This window comes from Poromitra crassiceps, assembly GCF_964638095.1.
Source record: "Poromitra crassiceps genome assembly, chromosome: 3".
NCBI lineage: Eukaryota > Metazoa > Chordata > Actinopteri > Beryciformes > Melamphaidae > Poromitra > Poromitra crassiceps.
In genome coordinates this window covers 74,578,252-74,590,674 of record NC_139625.1, presented here as the reverse complement: position 1 = coordinate 74,590,674, position 12,423 = coordinate 74,578,252, and the positions used below count along the sequence as shown (strand labels likewise).

The 12,423-nt window shown below is 42.2% G+C and overlaps 1 protein-coding gene across 1 annotated transcript; it reads left to right on the top strand.

The window, feature by feature from the left end:
- The first annotated feature begins 9,687 nt into the window (after positions 1-9,687).
- trim63a (tripartite motif containing 63a) lies at positions 9,688-11,263 on the top strand. Its single transcript, XM_083632692.1, has one exon. It carries the CDS (start codon positions 9,765-9,767, stop codon positions 10,812-10,814), a length of 1,050 nt encoding a protein of 349 aa, XP_083488818.1. The 5' UTR covers positions 9,688-9,764; the 3' UTR covers positions 10,815-11,263.
- The last annotated feature ends 1,160 nt before the right edge of the window (positions 11,264-12,423 follow it).

The window sequence follows — 12,423 nt, the reverse complement described above, 5'->3', positions numbered from 1 at the left end:
ACCAGAAGAACAGTGCAACAAGATACCAACATTTTTAAGACTTTTTCAAGTTGGATTTAAGACATAAAACTCCACCACCATCAAGGCCTTGAATTTAGATTTGCAGGACTGGCAGACTCCCTGGGGGACTGAAGCTGCACATCTGGTCCCAAGCCCGTGTTCCTAACCTTTTGGCTAACGCTTCCCAAAATACCAGCCGAGGTTCCCATGTGCTGCTGCGGCTCGCTTCAGCTTCAGACTCCTACGCCACCATTGTGGGTCCGACCGTGCAACAAAAACACAATGGATTCTTTTTCTGGACAGGGGCTTGGATGGGAGATGGCATGGGCTGATTGTCGGCCACAGTGGCACCGAGGCTGAGGAAACAAGCTGGCATGGCTCTCCTCCGATGAGCTGTTCAGACGCTAGAGACTTTCAGAGCTTTTTCACAGAAACAGTGGGGCAAGACGCTCACTCTGCCAAGGGTTAAGGATCAGTTCCCTATCAGGTTGAATGGCCATTATGTTCGAGTCAATGCACAGATTCGGGTTTGGCTATTTATTTCTATCCTGGGTAAAAGCTCATATATTCTAGTCCAACATGTTCAGTTATAACCAATGGTGACAAGTCAACCAGGTTTCCATTACTTTGCTCGGTCCAGCAGGGTTGCCCTCTCTCGCCGGCCCTCTTCGCCGTTGCGCTCGAGCCCCTTGCCTTAAAAATACGTAGCCACCCAAGCCTTGCAGGCCTGAAGGTCGGAGGTATCGAAACGCGTATCAGTTTGTACGCCGACGATGTAATATTATACCTACATAATTCAGAAACATCGATCCCCCCTCTCCTAGAATTAATCACCTCCTTCGGCAAGCTGTCTGGATACACAATTAACTGGATAAAGAGCGACTTTATGCCTCTCTCTGATGTCTTTGCTCCTGGTTTCCTAGAAAATCTCCCATTCAAATTGGCAAAGGACCGCCTCACCTATATTGGTTTGACCATACCCAGAGATCCTAAACTAATATTTAAGTTGAATTTTGGTGATTTTGTTTCAAGACTTAAACAATGTATAGAAAACTGGAAAACCCTGCCTCTGTCTATGATTGGTTATATAAACTCAGTTAAGATGGTTTCACTTCCTAGGCTCCTCTATCTGTGTCAAAATCTTCCCATCTTTCTTACGTCAGCTTTTTCAAAGAACTGGACTCCATAATTCTGTCCTACGTCTGGAATTATAAGAACCATCGAATTTCAAGAAATCACTTGCAAAAACCCAAATCTGAAGGAGGACTAGCCTTACCTGTGTTTAGACACTACTACTGGGCTGCCAATGTCAGGGCCCTAATGTTTTGACGGCAAGGGACCTCTAGCAATTTAACTCTCGGGGCCCCCCTGTGGCTGAAAATGGTGCTGCTCTGCTGATCCCTCGTATTGTGTATAAGTGTATTGTCTCATAATCTGTCTGTCTGGAAAGGGCAACTTCTGACCCCCTGTTGCTGGCCTGTCCAAATGTCCATAGGCATGAAATGATGACCTTACACATTTATATTCCATGCATGTCAGCCACTTAGTGCACTTATTCTATAGCTGTAAACATGTGGCATGCTGTCTGAATGAACATTTAATGCAAAATGTCTATTTTTGAAGTTGGATTATGAATAAAGACTACTTGACTGTCTATCGTGCTCTATTGCATGTGAATGTGTACTATGATTCTCTGCAAGCTGTGTATACAAGATGAGAAATAGGTAAAGTACGACATCTAGTGGCAAATGACTGGAGTTGAATGCTGTTACAGTACCAGCTGCTGGAGTTTTATGTTTTGGCACCTGCTGCTTCTTGATTTTATGAAAGTGTTAAACAATACAAACCCATATGGCAAGTTATTTGATCTTGAATTCAATCCACACACACAAATCAGTAGCAAAACATGGACATGAGCTACTGTACACTGGAAGTGAAATGACTCCCATCCATGCAGACTTTTACACTGAAATTGGAATGGAAATGACAAAAGTAGAATTTTAAGACTCAGTGCTATATGGCATTCAGCTGACACTCTCTTCTAGAGTACAATGAGTACTATGTAGAATATTGTGCTGAATTTCCTAAGTAAATAAATAAATAAATAAATAAATAAATAAATAAATAAATAAATAAATAAATAAAATACACAGAAAATAAGGAGGTTACCACAGAACAATGTGTTTACGTTATGTTAGAGCATGTGCTAGGAAAATGAATAAGAAAAAGGAAGAGAGGGAGAGGGATTTATTTTATATATACTTATACTGTGTGTGTGTGTGTGTGTGTGTGTGTGTGTGTGTGTGTGTGTGTGTGTGTGTGTGTGTGTGTGTGTGTGTGTCTAATGAAAAAAAAAAAAAATATCACTTTTTCATGAAATAGGTTTCCTAGCATTACAAATAGGTGGCAAGTCAATAAGCTGGTATGGCATGGCAACACTTACATGAGCAACTATTGCAACATATAGTTTCTCCTCTGACATGAGAGAGCAGCAAACAAACCTCTGACATTCAACACTGCACTGTATTGTGGGTCTACTGTATCGTCGTAAAACCTCGTAACTCCAATTGTGGTTATTTTTCATGTTTTCATGTTCATCTTTTGTTTTTTTATTCACACAGCAAAGCAAACATAAAGGCAAGATACAAGTATAACAAAACAAACATTGTGCAGGTAAGAGACAGACTTATGCAAGGTCTCTTACCTCAGAAATTAAACCAAAGTTAAACAGTTACAACAAGAACATACAACATAAACAAGGACAAGGAAATGAAAGCAAGGACAATCAAATAAAACATCAGGAGGAGTTTAAAAAGCAATGTGAGGTGTAATGTGTGAAGACTATGAGTGACTCAATAGAGAGCTTCTGATATTGGATTTATATGAGATGATGGTGTTGGTTTGGCTATGTGGATATATTTATTCCATAGTATTCCATAATATTTTCATAGTAGTTGAAATATTACATGGTCCTTTATGAGTTGAGAATAGAGATCATCCAACATTACCTCTCACAAATTCCTGAATGACAAGAATAGCAAATAAAATGTCAATCTTGTGTTTTTGCGCTAGCGCCACAACAAACCACAATTTTGTCATTATGCCAATTTCATAAATATGCTATATGACTATTTTTAGATTTGATTTTTGTCCAGCTATTTCATAGCAATGTGCATTTTATGGCTCGAGTCGGACAATTTACTTCATCTGAAACTTGATTTACCACCAAAAGACACTAAAACACCAAGCCAAAGCCACTGAGTAAGTCTCTAGAAACGCTTACATAAACATCACCTTCGGGTCAAAGGTCAGCAACATGCAGGTTTATTTCTGTTACTCTCCCCACAGCGCTCTAACCATGACGCACCCTTTAACATTCACTCCCTGACACCATGAACAGTGTCAACACAACACGTGTCCTCTACTCATTTATATTAGTGACACCCACCGAAACCTGACGGCTAGTTTGGTAAAATAGATTAATCAATAGAATTTGGCTCACACACACATGCATGCACGCACACACGTGTTACTGTGCACACACACACACACACACACACACACGCGCGCGCGCACACATGCACGCACACACACACACACACACAAATCACTTATGGAACTACACTTGATGACAGAAGATATATTATTCCACAGGATTTAGAGCGTAACTTGTGAGTGAGTGAAGTTAGTCAGACAGCTAGCTAAAGTTTTTGCACTGTTGATTCATAATGGACTTCACAATTTCTGGGGTTTTCAGAACTTATTAGTTTGCACACTGGACAGAGCTATCCACAAGAGACAGAGATGATTTTGGTGCCAGATAAAGGGAGCCTATTTTATGACCAATGGGACAAACTAAAAGTCAATGTAGTCCTTTAAGAACCCCATAAACATAAACACCCACGTCACACTTGTCCTGCACATGACGGTGTTGTGCATGAAATACTCTCTGGAGAACATCACATGACAGTGTTGTGTATGAAATGCTCTCTGGAGAACATCCAGCAATTCCTCGTAGTAGACATGTGTGTAATGGAAAGGGGGCACATGGTGTATATATATAGTGAATATTCAATAAAACCTGTAAGTTCACAGCCTTTTTAGAACTTTCAAAGTTTCAAAGTTGAAAACATCACTCATGTGAACTTTTAAAATAAGCAGGAGCATTATCCTACAGGGATTAAAAAAGAAAATGAAAAAAAAAGTCACTTCACAATGTCTACATCAGATCATGAACATGCAACTTTGCAGATGTAGGCCTAAAACTTAAGTGTTTATTTACATGTGAGCTTATATTCAATTCAATTCAATTGAAACTTTATTCCAGACACACAGGGGGTCCATAGAGTACATACATATTATCAACATCACACATAACAAATTATACAGTAAAAAAAAGAGAGAAAAACAACAACAAACATAAGATCATAAATAGATAAATGACCAATGGGACAAACTAAAAGTCAATGTAGTCCTTTAAGAACCCCATAAACATAAACACCCACGTCACACTTGTCCTGCACATGACGGTGTTGTGCATGAAATGCTCTCTGGAGAACATCACATGACAGTGTTGTGTATGAAATGCTCTCTGGAGAACATCCAGCAATTCCTCGTAGTAGACATGTGTGTAATGGAAAGAGGGCACATGGTTGTTTGTGCCCTGTATGCTGGGAGGTCATCAGAGTTATGTCACTGAGGCTTCAAAGTGTGAAGCTTTTCTTAGTATATATATATAGTGAATATTCAATAAAACCTGTAAGTTCACAGCCTTTTTAGAACTTCAAAAGTTTCAAAGTTGAAAACATCACTCATGTGAACTTTTAAAATAAGCAGGAGCATTATCCTACAGGGATTAAAAAAGAAAATGAAAAAAAAAGTCACTTCACAATGTCTACATCAGATCATGAACATGCAACTTTGCAGATGTAGGCCTAAAACTGAAGTGTTTATTTACATGTGAGCTTATATTCAATTCAATTCAATTCAAACTTTATTCCAGACACACAGGGGGTCCATAGAGTACATACATATTATCAACATCACACATAACAAATTATACAGTAAAAAAAAAAAGAGAGAAAAACAACAACAAACATAAAATCATAGAGGCTGACTATATATATAGCATAATGCTAACTCCAGATCAATAGGTGGAGCCAAAGAGCCACAGTTTTTCTGACTGAAGCACCTCAAGAAGTAAGAGAGGAACAGAGGAAGCTACGTATACTATTATGAAGCCTATGCGCTCTGCTGAAGAAAAATATGCTGTCTAGTTACTGTAGGTTAGCTATAGTTACCCTAGCCAAACTTCCAAGCTCACACTACAGTATAGCTAGGTAAGCTATCACTGTTCTTCCCAACAGCATGGTGAATGAATAATAGGGTGATAAATAGGCTCATTTATATTTTCCATTCCTACTTTGACTTTTGACATTAAGATTTGTCAGTTAACTTGTACACTGGAAACACTTTCTGGTAGTGTTGTTGTTGCTCATGTCTGTAGGCTACTAGTTCCTGGCTTGACGTTTTTCTTTCCCGTATTCCCTCCAGAAACACATATATAGCCTAACACGTGTAAAGCTCAGTGTTCATATATATATATTTTTTTTTAATATTTTATTTTCACATTTTAAATTTTTATAGAACACAAACAAGACAAAACAGACAAAAACCCCTCAGACACAGGGGAAAGAAATGAAAAACAAAACAAAAACAAAACCAAAAATATAATCAACATTACAAAGTGGTGCTGCCAGCCACCTAAGGTTCTTATGTTCTTGTAAACGATATGCTTGGGATCTCACTCAAGGGGTCTATGGGAAGCCAGCCGGGTGAGTCACCTGTCACCCTTAGCCTCGTTGAGGTAGACTAAAAACGGGTCCCAGATAGTTATACATTTTCTAAGTGCATTGGTTCTCAGGAACCTAAGTCTCTCCATGCGTATAACAGAGGTCATGTCCGTCAACCACAATTGGAAAGAGGGTGGAGAGGGAGATTTCCATTCCTTCAGAATTTGTTTTTTGGCGACAGTTGTCCCCAGTGTCAGAGACTGTTGCACAGCTGTAGGAAAGTTCAGAGAAGACTCCGAGCAGCCGAAGATGGCGAGTTCTGCCTCCGGCTGAAGGGCCACCCCGTAGGCCTTAGAGTACCAGTCAAATATTCTGGCCCAGAATCCCGTCAGTGAAGGGCAGAACCAGAAGGCATGAGACAGTGTCCCCTCCGACACTTGACATCTTTCACACAGTGGTGAGATAGTAGGATAGATCTTGTGTAATTTCTGCTTAGAGTAGTGGAGACGGTGAGCGACTTTAAATTGAATCAGCTGATGTCTGCTATTAACTGAGCAGAGTTGTACAACCGACAGGCTCTTTTCCCATATAATGTCAGATAATTCAGTACCAAGTTCTTCCTGCCATGCCTCTCTAATCCTCTCAGTAGAGGCCATGGTACAGTCATCAAACAGACACAAATCTGGAGATGAGGTGCCTGGAGTGAGGAGGGCACAGCAAAACATCAAAAAGAGCATGTTCATTTGGGAGCGCTTCAAAGGCCTGAATCTTGGATCAAACATAGTTTCTGATTTGTAGGAATCTGAGCCAGATTCCGGGCAACCCAAACTTCCCTTTCGCTCAGTGTTCATATTAAAGAAGATTACGGTACAGAATCTTATATAACATTGAATTTAAAGATGCCAGAGGTCCTATCTGTACCTTCCCACTGGCAATTGAGAGGTAGGCAGATACTATAGCAGCCTACTATTCATAGCTTTCAAGGGGCGTTACGTGCTGCCGCGAACGCCCACCTGACGGTCAAAAAAAAAACTTGTTCATTCCGCTGCCAGCCGAGTCGACTAGTTTCTCACGCTGTGTTTGTTCAGCCGTTTGTACACACGTCTTTGCGGCCAACATTTCATCAAAGGTAAGCTCAAGTAACGTTACAATAATGATTAAAATACCCCGTTAACGTTACTTGAGCTTACCTTTGATGAAATGTTGGCCGCAAAAATGTGTGTACTTTGATGGTAGAAAAAAGCCATTTGCCCTCCCCAGCGACTGAACCACGTCTAATTGCACAAATCCACAACCTCCTCCTGTCTGAGTTTTCTTTCTCCGACGGGATTCTGTAAAAGCACAAGCCAGGCGTGTCTCCTCGTCGGTTAGTGCAACCGATAGCACAACAGGTATCCGGCATTTTGGCTGAACAAACAGCGTGAGAAACTAGTCGACTCGGCGGGCAGCGGAATGAACAAGTTTTTTTTTTGACCGTCAGGTGGGCGTTCCCGGCAGCACGTTGAAAGCTATGAATAAAGCTATTCCTGAAGAGCTGCATTTATGTTTTCATAATATTATTGGTGTTGTTGTGGATGGATTTCACTTGGTGTTTCACTGTCCCAGGAATTATTTGAGGAATTACCTAAATTATGGGGGGTCAATTGAAGAACTTATGTTGTTGAGTTGGCTCTTCAACGAGATTCTTTTGGTCTTAGCAAGATTTCTAGAAAATGCATGACAACTACTGTAAAGAATGTTTGATTGGTGTGCCATGGGCTTAAGACAGGGAGTATATCCACCATAATAGGACATTTCTGTCATGGAAATGGAATGTTTTTGTTGAAACGCTCTCCTTTTGAATGTGTGGAACTATTATTATAATCTATGCATGTGGCCATCCTGGCTGTTGTTGCTGTCTCTTGTAAGCCCATATGGGCTGGACACCATAATGGTGCATAGGGATGAGCCGAGTACTGGGATGGAACGAGTATCCGGTACAGATAATGTAGTTTTTACGAATACGAGTATCCGAGTACAATGTGTCAATATCCGTACTCGTGATTAAGGTTGGGTATGGATTAAAAAATGGCGATACCAGTACCAGGCTACCAATACCGTTAAAGTGATACCGATACCACTAGAGTACTTCATTCAATACACTTATTTTTCCCATACTCCTATATAAGTCTAACTATAAGCCACACCCCCACTGAGTATAAGGATACAGCTAATTTAGTTGGCTAAACATATACAGATAATGGTGTACTCCCTCATCCCCATGCACAACACTCAAATAAACACATCAATCAACATAAACCTGCTTTGACAACCCTGCTGTTGTGGTCATGTTGTGGCTGGGATACAGTGTTCAGTAGGCTACATTGCTCCTCATAAGCACATCCCGATTCAACACCTGCTGTTTTGTTATGGCAGTTTTATGAGGCACAAAGCCATGCTCTCCACGAAATGGCAGGTTTCATAAGCCCGTGTTCTAGGAGCACATGACTGTGTGTTTACAGCAGACAGACACATGCACACGTGGGCAAGCACAAACATGCACTCGCATTGGCAAACAGACAGGCATGCATCACACACACACACACACACACACACACACACACACACACACACACACACACACACACACACACACACACACACACACACACACACACACACACACACACACACAGAGGGAACAAGGGGCAACAAAGGTATATTTGGGGTGAAAAGGTATGAAGGATGGACCAGTAGGTTACAGCTGTTGTGGGTTAAGCCAGGTTGTCAACAGCCCAGATCTCTATCCTATAGAGTATCACAGGGATGACGTATTTTTGAAGGCTTAGAAAGGTCTGTGGTTAACAAAAGTTTATGGGAATGCGAATTTTGGTTCAGCAGCATAAAATCTCCACAAATGTTAATCACTTTTATTCCTTTTGAAACGTTTTCTAAAAAACACGTTTAAAAAAACCCACATTTCCGTACCAAAAGTCATAAAGGTTATTCACGTTTGTGAAGATTATTCTGCTGAACCCGAATTCGCGTTCCCATAAACTTTTGTTAACCACAGACCTTATTTTATGCATTTGAGAGAAATCCCCATTCTAAAACCCCATTCACTTCTCCTCTTAGGAACCCGGACGTATACTTCCGGACTCGTTCCTGCGGTGCTCTATTACTTTTTTAACTACATTTAATTTGCATGCCAGGTTAATTGGGACAGATTCACTGTTCAAACGCAAATTTAAACGGCAATTCAAATACAGTCATCTTAATTACTTAACATATCAAAATCCTTTTTATAGGGAAAGAGAAAATTAATTTCCTGAAATCATCGACTTGAAAGCGATTGAACCCCAATTGTGCACTAAGAAACGCTGCCAATCTCATTTGCTTTTGTGGCCAGTTAACCCTGAGAAGCAAGTAACTCTAGCCCAGAGCAACAACATACAGTACATTCACAACCACACACACTTGCCTAATGTGTTTACACATTTGTAGGGGAGACAACACGCCACTCCAATAGTGAACATAGAGGATCCAATATGTAAACACATTTGAATGTCATAGTTGGCAACATGTTGTCCATGTGGTGCAGTCTGCGAGCCTGCCATGTCACAAGGGAGCTTGTTTGGGTTGTCGTCCCGTTTGGACTTGTTACACAGGAAAGGCAGCGAGCTAATGGGGGCGGGGGCTTGAAGCTAAGTATGGCATGTGCCGCAGCATGAGGGGGATGGCTATTTTCTCCGAATTGAGGCTGACAAACAAGCCAGGGGTGTGCCGCAGATGGTTTGGGGGGGATCGGGTGTCCTACCTCTGGGGTATAAAAGCTAGGGGCTTTCTCACGGCCAGGGCAGATCAAAATAAACGCAGCGAGACAGCTACACACTGTAGAGACAGACAGACAAAGGAAGAGAGTCAAAACCTAATCCGAGCGATTAGGGACCTTCAGGATTCTGAGGAACTAAGCCAAGAAAAAGAAACCCAAAAATGGATATCCAGACAGGCCAAGTGGTGCGCCCTCCCAGCCCTATGGAGAGCCTGGAGAAGCAGCTGAGCTGTCCCATCTGCCTGGAGATGTTCACCAAACCGGTGGTCATCCTGCCCTGCCAGCACAACCTGTGCCGCGGCTGTGCCAGTGACCTGTATGACTCCAAAAACCCCTATCACTACTCGGGCGGCATCTTCCGCTGCCCCACCTGCCGCTTTGAGGTGGTGCTGGATCGCCACGGTGTCTACGGGCTGCAGAGGAACCTGCTGGTGGAGAACATCATCGATCTTTACAAGCAGCAGCAGGAGCAGAAGGTGGACAGTGATCGGTCCCTGGATCCTCCACTGAAGGACAAGGACACCAAGGAGCCCATGTGCAAGGATCACGAGGACGAGCGCATCAACATCTACTGTGTAACCTGCCAGGTGCCCACCTGCTCCATGTGCAAAGTGTTTGGCCAGCACAAGGACTGCGAGGTCTCCCCGCTGGACACAATCTACCAGAGCCAGAAGGTCGAGCTGCGCAACGCGGTGGACATGCTGGCCGCCGGGAACAGCTGCGTCCAGGCCATCCAGGCCCAGATGGAGGACACGTGCAAGGTGGTCCAGGAGAACGGTGAGCTCCAGAAGCGGCGCCTCGGGGAGAGCTTCGACCTTCTCTACGCTATCCTGGAGGAGCGCAAGGGCCAGCTGCTGGAGCGCATCACGGAAGAAGAGCAGGAGAAAGTGGCCACGCTCCGCTCCATGACCGACCAGTTCAAGGAGCAGCTGCAGGCCAGCACCCAGCTGAAGGAGAGGGTGTCACAGAGCATGGAGAAGAGTGGCATGGCTGAGTTCCTGGTCAGCGCCAAGGATCTCATCACCCAGGCCAAGGAGACGGCCAGGGGAGCCCAGCTGCAGAGGCCCGACCCGGGCTTCGAGAGCATGGACCATCTCACCGTGGACACAGAGGAGGTGGAGGCCTTGCTGGCTCAGATGGACTTTGGGCTGAATGATGATGATGATGATGATGATGATGAGGTGACAGAGGAAGAAGAGGAAGAGGAGTAACTTTTCCGTTATTTTTGGAGATAAGAACGTTGATGCTATAGTTTGGGACATTTCTGAGTGACGATGTGTTAATGAATAGAAGAGAAATGAGTAGGGGAAAGTGAGAAATGGTAACTTCAGGTATTCGAGGAGAAAACGGAGTCGTGCAATCTTTTGAATGTTTTTTTTACACATACAAAATGAAACATTTTGTATTGACTTGCTCTTTTTATACTTTTGTATTTTCCTTGACGTTTATATGGTACTGTATCATTTTGATATCTCTTGAAGTTGATATCACAGGAGAATTAATGTTTACACTTGAATGCTTTTCACCCACACATCATTCAAGTCTAGACTACACAAAAACAAAACAAAAAAAAAAATATATTTATTGTGTTAAGAACGTCTTTGTCTCTTTGTACAACTGAAAACTTGAAATGCAACTTATGCACATGATCGTTTCCAGACACTGCTGTTACTTTTGAATGTCCTTGACGGTGTGAATAAATATTCAGTTATAATTCAAGTCTCTCTTCTTTGGACTTTCTCCCCCCCACCTGCTAACCTTCTCCGGGACTTTCCCACTTTAAAACACATCCAAAGCCCTTTATTTAGCATTGTGAATTTTTCCTATATTTACATGGGTCACGAAAATGCCTTATGGCCTTACTTAGTCTTCTGTGTGGTGAAAATAGAGGCTATTTTTACCAGGGTGAATGGGCGAGGTGGTGAGAGGACTGGAATAGCTGTGTTGAAGAGGATGGGGGGGGGGGGGGGGGGTCATGTTTCCTAGCCTGACCTAGCAGACCATCCCAGCTGCCCCTGGTATTCCTGGACTGCTGCTGGGCTGAGGGTTAGGGCTGTTATCAGGCCTCTTCATGAATGGAAAGATGCCCGGGCTGCAGCACTTTGACCATAATATCAGTCTGGACAACCTCACCGACCCGCTCTATTTCTGCTGCATTATGTCATATGCTTGCAGAAAAATAACCTCAAACCATGCGTTAAAAGTTCAGATGAGACACGGAACCGAGTGCTTATGATGGGAGGCTAAGAGAAGTAAATATTGATTTAACATCAGGGTATGTTTTCTGATGGGAAAGCACCACTCTTACAAGATATTTGATAGGAAAGACATGAAGTAAAACATACTGCATTTTTCAAGGATACTGTAGGTCAGTGGTTTCCAAATGGTGTGCACAGGACTTGGGATTTTGCGACAACCATACATGATTATTGCAAATATAGCCTAAAACTATACAAAAAGTGGGTGTGTTGCTGCTTTGATGTAGTCATTTTACAAAGTGTCAAATTAATTCCTGAATAATTTTGTTAATAAATATTTCATATTTCAATAAATATTTCATGAATATAGATGTTTCATGAGTAATATAGTTGTTAATATAGTAGAAATAATATCTGTGCCTTGAGATTTTATCTTGCCTTTTGGTGTGCCTTCGGCACCACTGTTGTAGGTAACTTAAATCTTTGGTTGACAAAATACCATTCTGACATGCTTGATCCTCTTGATCCTATATTCTAGACATTGATCGATAAAAATTCAGACAATCATTTGATTTCCAAAATGGACATACATGTAGCATTATTGAGTACTGCTCAAAAGACT